The 19,152-nt window shown below is 44.6% G+C and overlaps 2 protein-coding genes across 16 annotated transcripts in view; both read right to left on the bottom strand.

Moving 5' to 3' along the window:
- Nucleotides 1-7,101, bottom strand: part of UNC80 (unc-80 homolog, NALCN channel complex subunit) — a 91,211-nt gene extending 84,110 nt beyond the window's left edge. The window contains exons 1-3 of the mRNA XM_050987536.1: nucleotides 7,010-7,101; nucleotides 5,735-5,783; nucleotides 605-761 (exon numbers count right to left, since the gene is read on the bottom strand). Coding sequence (XP_050843493.1) covers nucleotides 605-761; nucleotides 5,735-5,783; nucleotides 7,010-7,101 — 298 coding nt within the window. The remainder of the gene's footprint in view (nucleotides 1-604; nucleotides 762-5,734; nucleotides 5,784-7,009) is intronic.
- Nucleotides 7,102-9,200: 2,099 nt separating this feature from the next.
- Nucleotides 9,201-19,152, bottom strand: part of MAP2 (microtubule associated protein 2) — a 127,022-nt gene continuing 117,070 nt past the window's right edge. For 8 of the 15 annotated variants that reach the window (XM_050987574.1, XM_050987573.1, XM_030232816.2 and 5 more), the window contains 4 exons: nucleotides 16,231-16,323; nucleotides 14,631-14,712; nucleotides 14,030-14,142; nucleotides 9,201-13,385 (listed from right to left, as the gene is read on the bottom strand). In XM_050987574.1, the coding sequence (XP_050843531.1) occupies nucleotides 13,170-13,385; nucleotides 14,030-14,142; nucleotides 14,631-14,712; nucleotides 16,231-16,323 (504 nt within the window). In that variant the 3' untranslated portion in view covers nucleotides 9,201-13,169. The remainder of the gene's footprint in view (nucleotides 13,386-14,029; nucleotides 14,143-14,630; nucleotides 14,713-16,230; nucleotides 16,324-19,152) is intronic. The other 7 variants (XM_050987579.1, XM_050987578.1, XM_050987576.1 and 4 more) reach the window with 1 other exon arrangement.

Genomic DNA, 19,152 nt, shown 5'->3' with positions numbered 1-19,152 from the left:
AGCCTTGTCTGTTTGGCTCTGCTGAATAAGACAAAATGCCAGTGGGCACTGCAAGGTGCTCAACTGTGTCTTGTTAATGTTCCCTACTGGCATGTCTCAAGAAGCAAATTCCTGCTGAAACCAGTACAAAAGTAAGGAAAGTAAGTTGGATTTGGATCTGCCTCTCTATTGACTGATGGACTATCTGCTGAGAGTCACATGCATTGGTCTAAATAAAAATAGGAAAAAAAAAAACCCAAAACTGACGATATTGAAGGTAACTGCTGCAACTGCCCACTGCAGCATGCCTTAAAGAAATTCATATTCCTTCAAGGAATCCATGCCTGCTGGGTGCTAAAATAAGTTCTATTATTGCTGGGAAATAACTAGCACAATGTAATTGAATACTCTGACTCTTTAGCTCAGCAGACCACCAACTTCACTGGGGGAGATTTCACAGGTTACCCTCCCATAAAAGAGAAAGACAATCATCAAGAAAGGCAATCCCCAGAAGAAGCTAATTAGGATTCCAATGATTTGGAATTTGTTGGCACCCTGAGCAGCAATCTGCCACGTTTTAACTGACAGCTTCAATAATGGAAAACAAGTTCACATGAACACTGACCTAGCTTATTCCTGTTGGAGAGCAGTGTTGCAGTGCAGTGTAGCACATGAGGGAGAGCAGCTTGGACAAGCTCCCAGCGAGAAATGCTCTGGATGGCTTCAGAGAGAGCTGGAGAAAGGCCATGCAGCTTGTTTTCCACTAAAACTCTTTCAAAAGACTGAAAGGAAGAACAAAGAACAAAAAGACATTATGTCTATTTCTGCACATTCCTTCCAGTACATGAACATCCCCTTTTTAAAATCTCTAATTGTGTAACTGAAGCAATATTTGTCCTGAAAAATACAGACTATAACTAAAGCTCCCCAGACACATGGACATACCTGACTAAGAAATGAATGGACCACATATTTTCTGCAATATAAGAGAATTGAAGTAAGTATTATCTGTATATTAGTCAGTGCTGACATCAAGCCAGACTTGCAGCTGAGCAGGGTAAAGCCAGTAATCCTGCCTTAACAGTTGTGCAAGGCATGCCAGTAATCCTGTGAGAAGTCACAGGAGCTGGGAAAGCCTGCATTTGTGGAGCTGAGAGTGCTGGATATTCTTTAACACACATCCTCTTTCAGTTTGCTGTAACATAAAGGGCAAACCACTAAAGGTATATGGGCCTTAGGACATGTTTTCACACCCTGTCACAAAAAATAATCAGTGTACAAATTTTTTTTTTGTCGAGCTATGATGTAATGGTTTTGTGAACACTTACAGAGCTGATGGCTGCAGCAAGTGCATTATTTCCACCTCAATCAACACAAAATAAGGCTATCTACCACTGAAATCCCTAAGGAAGCTCCTTATTGTTAGCTGCTCCAACTGTTTCAATAAATTGTTGCTGTGATCAGATACAAAGATCTCATTATAGGTGGCAAGTGCAGTTATATTCCTTCACTGGAGTACCTACAGCAAAGATAATGACAATGCACACCCTTTCCATAAACCAGCTTAACCTCATGGCCACCTATTTGCTGTTTCACCAATTTTACCAGGCTCTGGGCAAACAAGCAACTGCTGCCCAAAAGATGCTCCAAAGGCCCTCACTCCAGATTCACAAACCTTATCCTGCAGCACCAGTCATACCGATTTTTTTCCCTGTAAAATTGAGGGGGTGGTAATAAGAATAGACTCAGTTACAAAGAAGAAGAGCAAAACAAGTCTGTCAAAACATGTTCTCCTGAATGAGCAACCACTCCCAAGCATGGCATCTAACCTGTGGCAACAGGCACCCTCCTGCCTGTGCCAGCAGCTGGACACATCTGTTCTCTCAGTTTTTGTGACCCTGTTTGCTGGTGTGGAAAAGTCTCTTGCCATTCAATCCTATCAGCTTAGGAATGGGGGCAAAATGAAAGGACACTCTGAAAGCCCAGACAGGACAGGGAGCAAAGTTCCCATTGTAAAGCCTGATTCTGTTCCAGTCAGGATTCACAGAGGACAGAGAGTGGATTAGTATAAAGACAACAGAGATTTAGAGTAAATATCCCAGTAAAGGGATTATTACATAACAAAAGGAGGGAGTAAAGTATCCCCAGAAGAAGAACAAGAGGTGCATTGTTACAAATACCACAACATTTGAAGGAGTCAGTGAAAAACATGAGGTTTTACTTATTTTTATCAAAAGAGGACAGGGACCACTCCTTACCCAAACCAAACACTCCTATTTCCACTCATCCCTTAGCTCTGGGGCTCACTGAATCCTTCATTCAACCAAGCCAAGCCCCTACACAAGCCAAAAGGAAGGTCAGTGCAGAGGTAGGCAGTTCCTACCCATGTCAGTGAGCTGGACTAGCTCCCTGAAAGGCCTGCCAAGCACCAGTGCTGACCTTACTGAATTGAATGATCTCACCTCCAGCACAGGAGCCAAACCATAAGCTCACACTTTACTAGAGTTGACAAAGCTGTTCAGTTTGCAGGGCAAGGGGAGGAAAAAAAAAAAAGTCACTGGGAACACCAACCCTATTCTGAAGTGTGACAGAAAACACCTTGTTGCTCCCTGGCTTTCTAGCCAAGGTCTCATTCCTGGGTACTTCAATGGCATCAGGTAGAAAGTCTCCTTGCAATTGCCTTCTGCATGCTCTGAGCCACTGTCTGCATGCTTCAGAAACTCAAGAGGCAGCCAAGCAGTTTGCAATTTTATCTTTAGATTAGGCTTGTATTTATCACAACATTTTGGGCTGCTGAGCCCTTGTGAAGATTTCCCTGTGTGGTTAGCCACCAGATTCTTCTGTTCTTTCCAGGCCTGAGCAGAAAGCTAAATATTTCTGTGCTACAATGAAAGATAAGCTTCTGGAATAGCTTATCTGATCAGAAGCATCTGAAGTACCTTACGTGCCAGAAAAATGCAAACACAAAAGCTGCTGTAAGGAAACCACTGGATGTCCAACAGGAAAATGCAGTTCTTTGGACAAGCCTTCCTGTGGAATTTGCCTGGAGTTCTCCATAAAGGTGCAGCTTTTGTCTATACCAGACACTCAAGATGCAAGGTCCTGTGCTGCTCCTGAGCCTCCTTTGCAGTGTGCTGTGGCTCTTCTCTTTCAGCACCTGCTATAGGGGCAGAAGACCTAATTTTCACCCTGCATGAACTAAGCAACTGCTGCTACAGCTGAGAGGGAGCTCCATGCTGAATGAGAATGTCTGGAAAAGCTCCCTGAGAGTGAGTCAGAAGACAGATACTGTCATGCTCTGGGTATGTCTAGAGCCACAGCCTCAGGGCTCAGGGCTGCAGCTTGGCTAAGAAAACAGCTACCAACTTACAGCAGGCTTGTTCAAGCCTGCAACACCCCCCACACCAAAAGCAGATAAAGAACATCTGCCAAGGGGATAGTGAGGGGAGTTGGTGCCTTGGCTGGAGAAGCAGTCCCTTTCAGCAGGGCTGTGTTTGTGTTCAGCTCCCTCAGGACCACTTACACAAGCATTTTTCCTTTTAGCCTAGTGGTGACAGCTGTTTTCACAGGGAATGGTGGCCAGCCCTGTCTGGCTGCCTTCCCACTGCTGCTGTTCCCCTTTTACCTTCATGTCCACCAAGAACCAAAAGCACTGCCAAGTACCTTGTGACCAGGAGCAGCCTGTGGGTCACTGTCTGCTCCCTTCTGTACCTCTTGTCTAGGCATCTTCAGCCTATCTGTTCCTGTCACAGCACATGCAGCAGAGTGTCACCATGCATTTTCAAAACACTTCAACCCACACACAGTAACATCATACCACTTCAGAAGGCTGCAAGCATCTGCCCTTCTTGTCCTTCAGCCCAGCCTTTCATACCCCTGCTGTTGATGCCCTGCCCCTGTGTGCCCTCTGCTCCCTGTGGTGGTTGGGCAGTGCCCCTGGGCACTCCAGGGCTCACTGCTGTCAGTGCTGCTCACAGCTGTGCCCAGTGGGGATAAGGCTCAGCCCCACTCCCACTCACCACAAACTGAGTTCCTACATGTTCCCATTCCAGCAGCATTCTGGCTGGCCTTTGTCATGGCTTCCCAAACAGCTTTGCTGGAACTTCCCCTGCTGTAAGCCCAGGGAAGCTGAACCTGCAGTGAATTGCATAGGGCAGGAAGAGATCAGCCAGCGGGGGACAGGATGCCCAGAGGTTACCTGGGGAAGCTCAGCACCTTCTGCTACATCCTCTCAGGAGTGCCAGGGAGCATCCCTACAGGATTGCCCAGAGTTTTGCCCAGTGCAAGTACAGAAGGACCGTGGCAGAAGCACAGAAATTAAACACAGAGAAACAGTTAGTGCTTCTTGAACTCTCCTTGTGTCCTTGGAGGGGACCTTAACGCCCTATCTTTCCAAAGCTCAGCCTGCATCGTGGAGGAAAGCTGAGACTGCTGAAGTCACTTCAGACTGATTGGAAAGAGCTGGAAGTGCAGCAGAAAGTACTGTCAGTCTGGGGCAGCTCCACTGAGCAAGGAAGAGCTCCTGGAAAGATCTAGGAACCCAGGAGTTCACAGCACAAGGGATAGTAAGACTCCATTCTTTAGTAAACATAGCAATAATATAAATATTCACAAGTAGTGAAACACAGATGCCAAACACTTTACTCACAGAAATTCAGTTTTCTGCAAGCATATCCATTGGCTGGATCAAAAAATAAAGGTGGCCTCTTTCTGAATTTCATTCCACAGCTATACTTTAATCATCCCTAATATCAAAACATATCATTACATTTTCAAAAACAAGGAAAAAAACCACAAAACCAAAAAACCTAGAGAAGAAGGAACATTTTACTCACCAACACACTAAGCCAGCACTCCTCTATCTCTATCTGGTATCTAGCAAAAACTCTGAAAAATTTATGGATTTCTTAGAAGAAAATGACTCAGCAACAGATAAAGCCTCTCCAGCATAATGCCTTGTGAGAAGGAAGTTGGAAAATTGCTGCAGAGCGACCTAAGAACTTTAAACTATTAAGATACATGTCCAGACCAAATTTTTCCACTCTGTCAAGTTTGGCTGCAACTGACTAATGTACTTTAGGTAATGCAAAGACCAGCAACCATTCAAGGAATTCTGAAGTTCTCTAGATACCTATCTTATTGCAACTTCCTTCATGTCTTCCCTTTTTCCTCCTTTTTGGCAGTAACTTGAGGCTTTATTAAGTACATTAATAATAAGAGTTAATTTGTATCTGCATAATAGCCTCTCCTTAATAATTCTGATAAGATATGCTCCCTCTGATTTCCAGCAGAATTGTTTCCCACGTTGCACAATGGTAAAAGTAGTGTTCAAAGCCTGTTAATATTGTTTAGATTTTCCATATTATAAGCTTGAAGCACTTTTGGCAATCACAAATTGAAATTACATCAGTCTCATGCAAGAAACACATTCACACAGGATGAACTGCAAGGTTAGACTCAGACTGTCATGGCTCAGTTTGTCTATGTCATTATTCATTTCATTACTACAGCTTTACTAATGAAATATTTATTACTAATATCCAAATAAATTTTTTTTTGTTTTCTTTAAAGATGGACATGATAGGCAGATTCTCTATTTGGGAACAATTTCAAGTCCTTCATGTGATAAAAGTACAAAATGAAGCAGAATGGACTAAACCCAGCTCTGCTGCTTGCTGATCAGCACTGTGGTCAGACTGATCTGCATGAAAAGTTAGTTACTAACAAGCATTAAAAAACAGACACATGTACATACCACACAGGAAGCTTCATATTGTTTCCCCAGTTTAGGTCTTAAAAATGCACTGAAAGAAAGGAGAAGCAGTCTTAGAGACCCAGTACATCAACATGTATTTTTCTTAGCTATTTTTAGGATTCTTCTCGTGTCAAAAGGCTGAGAAACTCATTGTAAAGGAAGACATAAGCCAAAACTATGTTCAGATACCTGTTGATGACATCTGATAAATGCTGTTATCTTTTCCAGAAGAAAAAGTGCCCACCCTGACATGTCAAGAGGATTTAATTCAGCCCACACATTCCCAGGGATAAAATCTTCCAGCAGAAAATTTTCAGCCATTTTACCTCAGTGAAAGATTTTTAACCTATCCTGTTTAAAATTTGTTAAATATGACTGAACTTTGCCTTGCCTCTATTTTAAGTCAGAGATCAACTTGCCAGCTCTGTATGAAATATTTTTTCTGCACAGCTGCTGATGTGGAAGGCTCGTGGTGAAGTGCAGGCCTGTATGCTGTATGTAGAGAACACTCATCCTCTATTATTCTCCTTCAGAATGAGATCAGAGTAAATATTAAAAAAAATAATCAGGTCACCTTATTGCAGTTTTTCTTTTTTTTATTTTATTTTGAAGGACACTGGCTGTGGCACAAGGGGATTTTGTGACCGAGGCCTTAAATTAGAGCCACAACCTTCAAATCTTCCAACCTCCCCCACAATGTTTTCAATCTAGAATCCTGCCAGGACAGGAGGCTGACAGGACTCAGAAGGAACATAAAGCACCAGCCATACATTCAGCTAGTCCCTCACACACCTCCAATCCCTGTGAAATGAGGGGAGACTTGAACATGTCAGTTTGCATGCTGGCCTCCCGCAGCACAGATTCCACTTGCAGGACAGCTGCAAATGCAGAGGGAAGCACAGCTGCAGGTCTGGTGCAGCACTGAGGATGCTGAGTTCTCTTCAAAGATGGGGGATGGAGGGGATGGGGAGCACGGGACAGGGAGGAAGGGAAAGGTGCGTAGAGAAACAGACATGGACGGTTTAAAGTCAAAGCAAGAAGCTGCCTGGGACTGCCTCTAGGTTAAGCTCCCTTGAGACCTCTTCCTGATACACATTACTTGCTCTATACTGAGTAAAAAAAACCCAAAAAAGCAGGGTTGTTTTTTTCCCACGGCTTCACATTTCAGCTGCAGTAAGAACTGCATCCTCCCCGCCACTGGGCAGCAGCCGGCCCGCATCCCCTCCACGCTCGCAGTGCCCTGTTGCAGCCGCATCCCGAGCGCCCCGCTCTTACCTGGTTTGCCTCCACAGGAAGGTCTGGATGGGCAGAGGGATGCCACGGCCACTCTCCTGCTCCTGGCCCTCGGAGCTTTTCCTTTTCACCATGACGCCGGTGACAGCCGCTGCAGCCTCAGCAGACGCACCAGCCGGGATCTCCCACGGCCGCCTCCGGCTCCCCGCAACTCCTCACCCTCTCCCCTCCATTCCTCGCAGCCCGCCCCCTCCCTCAGCCCCGCCGGTGCAAGATGGCTGCAGAAGGCAGGGAGGAAATTAGGGGGAGCGAAGATGTCCGCGTCCTTCAGCTTCCTCCGTGCCTTCAGCACCTCCCTCTGTGGCCAGCTCCCGGTGCCCGGAGCGGGCGGTGCCGGGGGAGGGCGGCGGGAGGAGGCACCGCAGCAACAGGGCTGCGCCGCCGCAAAGTTGGGGAGCCCGGCCAGAGAGAGGCATTCCCGGAGCAATGAGAGACTCCCTCCCTCTACCCCCCTTCCTGTACCCTCCCTCTTCCTCCTTTCCTCCCTTCTTCCTTCCCAAATGGGCAGAGAATGGGAGCGAGTCACCAACCCCCCCTGAAAGTGAGGATCGGTGATTGCGGGAAATGGGTTTGGAGAGAATTCTCAAAGCCTGACAGAAGGCTCACACAGTGTGCATCTCTATGCAGACTTTGAGGAAAGGAATGCCGACTTGGAAATGCCATGGAATAGGAGAGACAGTGCTGAGAGAGAAATGGAACCAGAAACAAGTTTCAAACGATGGCCTTACAAATAAGACTAGATACTTTGGAGAAATAGAACTACCAAAGATGCATTGTATTCTGACCCACGAGAGGTATTTTTACATGATTAGACTATTTAAGGCATTCACAGCATGGTGTAGCTAAAGAATCCACTGCGGATCCATGATGACAAACTCCAAGCACCCCTCAAAGTCTGCTGTTTCCTGGTTAGTTTCCAAGACAGACCCAAAAGCTCATGCCCAAGCCCCAACTCCTGGCACCTTCACCACCCTGGCACTGTCCATGTGCTCCCGCTGTGCCCAGCTGGCTGAGGAGATACACGGGCCGGTGGGTGGAGGAGGCTGCGCCACATTTGTGGCCTGGAGCCGCCATTTCCCTGGTCTACAAGGGCCCTGAGGGCCTGTGTGTGGCTGTGCCATGTTGGCAGCCACCATTTCCCTGGTGTACAATGGCCCTAAGGGCCGGTGTGTGGCTGTGCCACATTGGCAGCCACCATTTCCCTGGTGTACAAGGGCCCTGAGGGCCGGTGTGTGGCTGTGCCATGTTGGCAGCCGCCATTTCCCTGGTGTACAAGGGCCCTGAGGGCCGGTGTGTGGCTGTGCCATGTTGGCAGCCGCCATTTCCCTGGTGTACAACGCCCTGAGGGCCGGTGTGCGGCTGTGCCACACGGGCAGCCTGGAGCCGCCATTTCCCTGGTGTACAAGGGCCCTGAGGGTTGGTATGTGGCTGTGCCACACGGGCAGCCTGGAGCCGCCATTTCCCTGGTGTACAAGGGCCCTGAGGGCCGGTGTGCGGCTGTGCCATGTTGGCAGCCTGGAGCCGCCATTTCCCTGGTGTACAATGGCGCTGAGGGCCGGTGTGTGGCTGGCCTGTGGCCCATTTCCTGTTGGCCTAGGCCTGTGCCAGCCACCATTTCCCTGGTGTACAATGGCCCTGAGGGCCGGTGTGTGGCTGTGCCACACGGGCAGCCTGGAGCCGCCATTTCCTTGGTGTACAAGGCCCTCAGGGATCCCTGATCCAGGGACCTCGATCACATGTCCTGACAACAAATCACAAGGCCAGTTTGGTTGAGAGATCATCTCGAGATCTCTGAGATTATCGAGTCCAACCAACGCTACGGACCAACAGTGCCTTGTCAACCAGGCTGTGGCACCAAGTACTACGTCCAGGCTGTCCTTAAACACCTGCAGGGACAGTGACCCCACCACCTCCCTGGCAGCCAGTTCCAATCCAATCACCCTCTCAGAGAAGAAATTTGCATCCAGTAGGGAGATACTGACCCGCAGAAGAGGATGCAAGCCATAAAAAGCGATCCTTTTGTATAAAAGTGAGAGGGATTGCCTGAACAATACAACTGGATCTGCTGTGACTGTTCCTGGGCCGACTGAGGGCAGTACCAGCAGGTGCTGAATGTGCAAGGCTTGGATTCAGGAGGAGCTGGATGACAAACACAGGAAGCTAACACATGCAATTAGATGACAAGCGAGTTTATTTTGCAAAACAATCACTATACAGCAACAAATACAATTGCAAATCGGATTGAAAAACATGAACTACCTACCACCAGCCATTCAAGAAATGCCTCTTTTATGGTAACAGGCTCTAGAATTATCAGAAAAAACACAGGTTTGTAACAGCAGACTGTATTCCTTGATATCCCAGCATACAGCATGTTTACTTGTTGGCTTTTTCTCTTTGCTAAAGTTGAAGTGGCTTTTATATGCTTGACTTTTCCCAGTGTGAAACTAATTTACCTTCCTGCAGTGGGAATTGCTGGAGTTGCAGAGGGAGCTGCTTTAGCAATCTGACTAGTGAGTGAACTCACAGACACCTAGGCTAGAAATCTACCAGCACTGATTTTCACAGCTAATGTGATCTACTCTTCAAGGCATTTGCCTTTGAAGGGACATATACTTGGGTTTCAAACAGTATTTAGTCCAGCATGGAAAAAACTTTTGCTCTTGTGGTAGTCAACACAGGCTGCCTTTTGACTCCCTTTGAGTCATGTATTTAGGCAAACTTAGATGTGTGAGCAGTCATGATGAGGTTACTACTGTACCATAGCAGAGGACTGAATAATTAATTCCACTTACTGCTGTACAGTGAAAATATATATTGCCCTTATGGGCTCATAATTTTCCTCATCAGGTTTAGTTTTTCCTTTACTCTTGCTGGACAGAGGTTTGCTCAACTTTGATTTGTTTCAGCTTGTGGTTACATAGAAACAGAACTCTGCAGATGAGGCAGAAGCACTCTTTCATCTCTACAACCCGATGGATTATTAAATTTGGGGTGCTCCCCTTGGTACCCAAACAAGGTTTCACCATTCCTTTTGTCTGGATTACCTCTGCTTTGTTACACAATTGGGTCTCAGGCACCCAACAAACCTGCTGGCTCAAAATGCCTGTGAAAAAGAAACACAACAGATGCAGTTTCCAGGAAGCTGGCTCTATCTTCTTTAGTGGGCATTACATATTTACAAACTGTTGTTTTTAAAACGAACACTCTTGTTGAGAAAGTTAAGATTATTATGAGCTTTTCAGTGAACATCTAGAGTCATGTAACATAACTTGGTTTTTTTTTAATTATTATTCAAAAGCACAAAACTCTTAATTTCTTCTCATCTAACTCCACAGCATTCTAGGATTCTTTCTATGGAAGGATGATAATGATTACAAAGGTCTTTGCTTCAGTCAAAACAAGAAAGCTCATTTTAATGCATGAAATAAATCACTTGGTGTGTTACACACTCTAACTTTGGACTCATAGGTAGATTACTAAGCCGTTTTTTCTAGAGTATGCCAATTTTAAAAGCAGAATAAAAACACTTGAGTGTCAGGTTAACACTGTTCCCATGAAATGCTGCTCGGGTTCAGAGAGCAGAGGTTCAGTAGTACCATAGTTTTTCTCCTACACTGGCAAAAGGCATAGAAAGAAAAACCACTGCAAGGCTAATTTATATTAATTGATAGCATAATCAGAGCAAAGTGATACAAATACTGTCAGTTTTCCTGTCTGTTGTTTTTCTGAAAAAATGGGAAGAAGATTTTATTGCACCTCACTTGACACTGTTTCCATGTGATTTCTTAGGATTACTTTAAGCAGAAGTGTAACAAATACAAGGCAGAAATCAGAACCTCCAATTGCATTTGGGACGGTCCTAAACTCACTGTCCTTTGTGTGGAACAACTGACTTACAAACAGTGTTAGGTACTTTATTGTGTGAAAAAGCTTTTTGCAGAGCTGAAATGTCATGTGTGGGGCTGTCAAAGTTCTTATTCAGGGAAAGTTTGAGAGATTTAACCACTCTGTTTTGTGTTTGTACTGCTGCAGCAGCTTAGCCAAACCCCCACTTTGGTCCACTGAATATTTAGTGACCAGTAACTGCATTACTACCTGAATGTAATGATGGGGAATCCTGTGCAATTAATTTTTAGAATCTCCACAGACATAAAATCTCTGTGAGTCTTTTCAGACCAAACCCCAACACACACACACACACACACACACACACACACACACACACATAAAAATTAAGAAGGAAAAAGAACAGACTGAAAGTTTCCAAAACACATCATTAACCTAATACATATATCAAGTATAGCTCAACTGACAGTGCAAAGTTCAGTTACGAGGTTTCAAAAGGAAAAGATAAAACAATCTGCAAGAATGTAAACTGGTCATTCCTTAATGTCTCATGTACATATGGCACTAGCAGGTGATGATCTGCTGCTGAGGATCATCTCCACCACCAGTGTTCTCTCAGGTAACTCCACTAGATCTGTTGGTTGTGTATCTGCCTTTTATCTTTCATGCACACTTTTTCTTATACTTTTTATAGTCAACATAATCCCACTTTGCTCAGATTTTAAGATGCCTTATTTATTTGATGAATCACTATGACAACCAATCTAGGGAGCTGATTTTTATTTATTCATGTATTGTAATTTACAGGCATCTCTGCTATGATTATCACTGTTATCTGAGTGCCTGAGTGTACATGTGAGACATCACTAAAGGAGTGGAAACAACATCTTAATATTTTTTCTGTGTTTCAACTTTAGCAAAAGAAAAACAATAAATCAAACATTCATTGTTACTATGGGAATGAAGAAAAAGATGAGGAAGGAAGGGAGGGAAAGAGAAAGGAAAGAAAGGAAAGAAAGAGAGAGAAAGAAACAAAGAGAGAGAAAGAAAAGAACAAAAGAAAGAACCAAACTATTGCGGATTTTTTAAAAATCCATAGTCCAAACTCAGCCTTCTTTGGAGACTCTTTTACAAACATCTGGATCCCACAAAAATCATTTCTTTGTGAAGATAGGGAGGGAAGGGAAGAAGGAAGGAATCCTTTTTCTAGCATCACAGAATAGACTTGCATCTGTCACTAAAACAGGGTCACGGCTTTTAGTTGTTACAGAAAGCAACTTCATGCTACAATTTTCATCTTTTTTAAATGTATTCTTATGAATAGGGAAAAAAAAAACCCTGCTAACATCTACTTTTACATACCTAAAATTGCAACACCAAAGGGTGCAAGAGACACAGATACTGTGAATAAAGAAGTAGAATATTCAAGTATATGAGGAGGGCATATCACAAATGGCCACAGAGAAATATATATATCTATAATACTGTATCAAACAGATGGAAAGAATGTGGAACTGGTGGTATGCACACAAATCTAGCTGCTTAACCAACTTTTCTATCAGACACAAGTCTGTTGGGGTATGAGTGCTTGCTTTCAGCAGCTTTTTTATGTCACTTCCCAAAGCACGGGTCAAATGTTTTCAGCTAGTATTTTTAGTTATTATTTAAATAATTTATTGGCTTTTCAGCTATACACTGACATAATTAACCAGGTTCAAAAAATGTTAATAACTTAATTCAACCTTTTTTCTACTCATTTATACAAAGTAACTTTTTTTTTTTTTAATTGAAGTTGAATTTCCCTATATGCCCTTCCTTCTGGTAAGCAGACTGTTAATTTAACCTGTAATAACTTACAATGGGCAACTTTTCTTTTTTATTTCCCCATCTATCAAAAGAACTGTGAAATGAGCAACCTGGGATATTAACAAGGCTCTTCAGAAAGAGGTGGATGGCCTTCAGGCACATGAAAGGTAAAAACGCATTTTTATCATACTACAGTACTCCATGCAAGACAGAGCAGAGCAACAATAATTGTCCAATGTAACATACCGCTGTATACCCATAAAAAGCCAGTGTCTTCCTGTTGTAAATGGAGGTCAGGCCAATTTCTGCATCTATGGAATTTATTTTTTTTCTGTTTTTTTTTTAAACTGTACGGTAACTACAAGTCTTGGGATGTAACTTAGTTTGAGACATGGTAAAGAATGAACGTGACACCTGCTCTGAGCCCATTCCTGCCAAGAGCTCATGCCTAAATATTATTACTTCATACAACGCAAAATGAGCAAATTCATAACCCCTGCTTGGCAAGGGCTGCTGTGACATCTTCAGCAAGGGTAGCAAGCTGGGGTGATTCAAGCAGGTTGATGCTTCCAGAGGATGAGACGTTGCTGAGTCTGCGTGGCGAGGCCATGCTGGACCTGCCTGGTGACTGTGTGATGATCTCAGCCCCGTGGTCAACACGGGCCTTGGCGTGCTCTCTGAAGTTCAGCTTCTGGCTGTCAATCTGCTCCAGGAAAATAAAGAATTTCACACATTATATGGTCACTGAATTATCTCCTTATAGATCATCATTTGGGCATCATCATTTGGGCATCATTTTGCTTACTTTTAAAAACTATTAGAAAGATCAAACCTTCTTTGCTCCTTAGAAAACTGAATTTTTCACCTTGTTTAACAGCTACTGGCATACTAAGTTACATTCTCTTACCATTTCTGTCTGATGGATGCTTTAAAGAGAAGTTCCTAGCTGTACAATTTCATAAGCATCGTATGGGCACTAAGATTTGTTTTCAAAATCTGTATTTTCAAATGTTTGTGGGAGTGATTTTACTTTTAGGATGCTTTCCTCCTGTTTACTCCTCTCAGATCATACCTCATAGCTGTGCTGTCCCTCAGTCCCAGACAAGGTTTATCTTTAGGGGGAAAAGACAATGAACAAACTACAGGACATTTCACTTTCAGCTTAGATGCAGATGCAAGATGGGTCATTCCAAATTTCAAAGGGAACAAATTGGTATATGAGTGTGCTTGTAAGAGGACAGACAGATGTTTCCTACTCAGTTCAGAGCCAGCACTGAATTTACAGCTCTGGTGATTTCACGGGGCCAGGGGCACAGTGGGAGCCTTTTCTGACAGCTGTTCCTTTACCTTGACGTTACCACCACCAGGTACATGGTGGGCATTTTCCAGTGAACCAACTTTAGCCTGAGCTTTCTCTTTGAAATCCAGTTTCACACTCTCGATTTTCACACGCCCACCTCCTACAGAGGAAAAGGAAACACAGATTAGGAAACTGAAATGGTGCAGGAGAAAGTGTGACCTGAAGCATGAGTGCACTCACACTATCTCCCTTTTAGTTGAGATCTAATTGTTTTGGAGAAGCATAGAATAATGCTCTGCATGTTCAGTAAAATATAAAATCTTCAACATATATTTAAACTGTAAGCAGGTGCTGCAGTCTTACTGGTTTTCATGGGATTTAAACACATATTTAAGTATTTCACTGACTTTAGCCTATATTTCTATCTTATGCCAGAGCACCATCCTTTGGCAGTATTTTTTATCACCTCTCTAAACTAGGTGGTCTCGTACCTTTATGTCTTTATATATTTAGTGAAGTAATTTAATGTATTTTTATTCCTAAAGAGTATTTCTTCTCTCTTTGACTGTGAAAGAGAACAGTATCATCCATGATTTTGGATGTATTGGGTCCTTGCTTTGTCCCACAACCCATAAACTCCTACAGTACCTGGTTTGTGGTGGATATTCTTGAGTGAGCCACACTTGGAAGTCACATGACTCAAGTCAATCTTCTTGGTTACAATTTGTACCTGTCAAAAGTGCACACATACAAAAATTACAGGAATGAAGAGAATAAAATAAAGAAACAAATAAAAAGCCAAGCCCTGCAGAGAAAGAGTGAGAGGCTTCTATAAACCACTGGAAAAGGAGAACTGGTTAGTAGAAAACAGACCATGCCACAAAAGAGGAAACCTCCCACCTAGGGAGATGACAAAGCTGGGTTAAGCTTTACTATTAGCAAAATGAAGAGGAGGATAAAGGAGATCAGCTTGTGGGTTCTTCCTAAAATGTTTCTGAGCCTCCTCCTTTCAGAGTGGGTGCTCCAAAGCACTGCACACAGCAGGACCCATCCCATTTGCTTGTCTCGATTATGCATCCTGGCAACTAGGATATTTTGGTGACTGCTTTTTTCTCCACCATCTGTTTTGTATTTTTCTGCATCTAAATATGGTTTGCATTTCCTGTCAATCCACTATGCAGAGTCTGAGTAATCTACACATGTGCCTCCTGCAGCTGTACCTGAGCAGGCAGAGGTTCAGCCAGCTGGCTCAGTGCTCACTGCAGAGCAGCAGGTCAGGCACCCTCCCTCCTCCTGCTGCCACTTTGCCATGGCTGTGCTGAGCCCAGCTTGGCAACAGCCACAGAGTGACAGTCCCAAATAACTCCAAGTTGTGGCCCACAGGCCCCAGGAAGTCACAGCCAGCCAGGAGCTCCAGGGTAACTGCAATGCCACTGGCTTGCTCACCACACCACCAGTGGCTTAGGTCAGCACTGGCTGCTGTATTGACCCTGCCTGGATCAGACATGCCTACACCATCAGCTCTTCCATCTGAGGGGTGATCATTTCCATCAGGACAGTCATAGCCACCTTAAGCCATTCCAGTGTGCCCAATAAAAGCAGCAGGTGTCTGGTCATACCCTGGGCCACCTCAGTTTCTTATACTGGAATAATGCTGTGGCATCAGCACTCAGCATGCTGGCTGATCACACCCTCTTCTCTGAGCTTGCTTTGTCCTTCTGTTTTATTTTTCTTCTTCCCCTCTGCTGAATGCACAGGTTAGCTGAAGAAGGACTGGTGCACAGAAATTGCCCAGTGGGGAGGCTGGAGTCTCACTGTGAGCTGCAATCTCTTTCTGGAAATTACTTTCTTGGGCTCCTCCCATGCAAGAAAGGCACTGAACCATTTTGGCTCAGACTGCACTTTCACTTGGGCATTTAGAGATAACCTTTCTTTTATCATTTAGAGATAACCTTTCTTCTTTTGTCATTTAGAGATAACCCTTCTTTTATCACTTAGAGATAACCCTTCTTTCATCATTTCCTTTCCCTGTCCAAGTTCTGAAATTGTGTTTGCTCTGTAGGGAAAGATCAGGAGGCCACCACTGCATGCACAGGGCTCGCTCGACTGACTACCAGACCAAACTCACGTGTGAAACAGCAGCAAGAAGGAAAGCAGTGCTCAGAGCAAGGGAGACAGAGGGTTCTGCCTACGTGAGGTGCTTCACCACAGCAGAAGTGCCTGTTCACAGGGTGTCCACACTACTTACATTTCCTCCCCCTGCAGAATGTTTGATGTTATCTCTGGAACCACACCGGGATTGAATATCGCTAAAATCGATCTTCTTGTTTAAAATCCTAACCTAAAAGGAATTGGAGGTAACTTACTATGTACCATATACACACTCAGCTGGGGGTGCAGGACAAGGAAACCAGGGTAATTTGCCTCCTACAGCAACTCCTTCTTCTGACACTTGTATTGAAATGTGAGAAAATAAATGCTGTCAATCTCTTAGTATGTTCACACAGCATCTGTAAATATATCTGGCACTGCTCTTTTTCTACCTCACAAAGTGGTGGTGAGATACAAAGGGGAAAGTTCTCTGTTGGAAGGTATGAGAGGTGGCTTTTCCCTGAAAAAATTAAAGAACTCCATGCTTGCCTAGACTGGGCCTAGTCTTTGGACAGCCTGTCCTAGGGTCCATTGAGTGATGTTCAGTATTTCTGCTGAACTGGCCACAAGAAGATAGGAAGCCACCTTCCCACAGCTCAGCACTCCAGCCTTTGATGCAGAAATCCCAGATCCAGCCAGCACAGGCACAGGCTGAAATCCAGATGTATTTCAACCCACCTTCTGCCCAGCTGTAACAGCAGCTACATACATAAAACAGACCTCAGAGTGCCACGAAATGGGAGCAACAAATTACTTGAATTACTCTGAATTCTCTACTGCTCTCTCTCTTTACTGCCATCTACTACAGGGCAATGCAGAAAACAACAGCATCTGGAAACCTGGAGGTGCAATCACTGCTTTTTGATTTCTGGTGCTGGCCAGAGATCTGGTGTGCCAGATTTGGGCACAATTACCTTCTAGTGCTAGCAGCACTGTGCTCCTCCCCCATGCTCTTAGTCTCTTCACACAACATGGTGAGGTTTTTGCTGTTCCCTCGATGATGCAGCCTCCCTTACACAGGCCAGGAGTCCACACTTTTCAACTGTTCCCTTAGCCACTGCAAGCACTGGACAGTGCCTGGAGGCAAACTCTGTCAGGGGCTGGCCATGATGTCCCATGCTTGACCCCCATGGCAAAGCAGCTCCTCTATAGCAGAACTCAGGTGCCACCAGTAATTGCACTCCCAGGGAAGGCATCTGGAGGGAAATCTTTAACTATCAGAGCAAGGAATTGCCACGTGAGGGAGCACAGCTACAAGAAAATGGCAAACTTTCATGATGGCACTTGATGAAAGGAATTAGATGATGCAGCTGCCTGCAACAGAGGCAGCACAAACACAATGACTCACCAGGAAGGTTCTCTGTGTTCCAAATGTGTATGTACATCTTGTGTGTGGGTGGAGGTGTGGTAGGGATGCACATATATGCACTTCAGTTGTGCTGAAAGTTAAATGAAAGATCAAGCCTGCTCATGCTCTCATTCAGGAAAGGGAACATTTTGTGTGTGGCAAAATGAAAGTCTGTGGCAGAAACAGGACTGCTTTCTATCCACACTCTCTAGAAATCCCAACAAGATAATGTCGTGACAGAGTCCCTTGTAGCCCATGGTCTGACCAGCCAGTATGAAGTGGGTACCTTCTCTTCTGATGTGATACTGGCTTGCCCAGGTATGCTGGAAAGGGTCTGGAAGTCAGCATTTAGATTAAGACCAAGCTGAGGTTCCTCAGCACTTGTCATAATTTTGTGTAATTAAACCAAGGCGGAAAATTGAAGCCTTACAGACAATGCAAAGTTTATTCCACAAAACCGTATTGCCCAAGAGAAAAGTGGCTTCTGTCTGAAGCCCTGGAAGTCTGACAGGCCTTCCCCTTACTGTCTTCTGCTGACTCCTCAGCAATGGTCCAGAACTGAAGCCCAAGGCAGACTGTGTGCCAGCATGCCCACAGCATGGCCCCAGTGACTCCCACTGCTTCCAGAGAGTCCCCAGCAGGACTGGGTGAGTGCACTCCAACACCCACCCATGCAGTTGGAATGCTGCCTGTGAGAGCTCTGGGCAATGTGGAGCCAGCTAAGGGTTGGAACTGGTTGTTCAAGCTGCCAGCTGTAGCTGGTGGAAAGACATTGAATCCTCCAGAAAGTGGCACCTTCAGCCCTAGACTGAGCATCTGAGTGGCAGAAATCAGGGCACTGCTGCTCACTGCCTACAAAAAACTGAGAGACATATGGCTACTGCAGTGGGTAGAAGTTCTCTTAGTGGCTAAAGCCCATGAGACTGCTTGGGAGCCTCCTGATTGTGGTTCACAGTCTGCCTCACAGGCAGGGTGCACATTTTACAGATGGGTTAGGTACTGCAGTGATGTTACTCTGTCCTAATTCCCTGCTCATTTCTAGCAACCAAACACCTTTCCTCAAAAAAAGCCTTTCTGAAACTTTCAAGAGGCTTGCAGTGATTGCTTAATTTTTCTAAAATATGAGTCAGGGAGAACATCTAGCTTTTTATCCAGAATAATTCAAGGCTTAACTGTACAGACTGTACTCAGGCAAGCCTTCCTTTAAACAAGTGCAGTCTGAACACTGGAGCTGCAAGATGTTATTTCTGTCCAATCTGCAATTTTCAGCCAAAATTCTAAATTTCATAAACTTAAAAATTACAGGTTTGAGCTCTGACAGAGTTTTGAAGGTGTACCTGAAACTCCTAATTTCTCTTCACGTTTGCAGACCTGCAATTAACAAGTGGTGAATTAATTTCTAATTTTCAGTGCAGAACAAATCCCTTCAAATGTCTTGCAAATCCCCAGACCTGGGAATGTACAAAGAAAGCAAGAGCAGACTGACAGAGATTAATATATTTTACACTTTTGCATTGTTGAGTTGACAGATGCACAAACTTATTCCAATGAGTGAAGCCAACAATGTGGAAACAATTGCCTCCCAGTCTCTCAGCTACACCATGTAACAGCAGCCATGCTCCCTGTCAATCCACACCTCCCTGCACAGCTTCCTCAGGTGCCTCTGGCTGG

Source organism: Serinus canaria, assembly GCF_022539315.1.
Source record: "Serinus canaria isolate serCan28SL12 chromosome 7 unlocalized genomic scaffold, serCan2020 HiC_scaffold_29, whole genome shotgun sequence".
In the NCBI taxonomy this organism is placed as follows: Eukaryota; Metazoa; Chordata; class Aves; order Passeriformes; family Fringillidae; genus Serinus; species Serinus canaria.
Note: the sequence above shows the minus strand (reverse complement) of the source record. Positions and strands in the feature narration are given on the sequence as shown.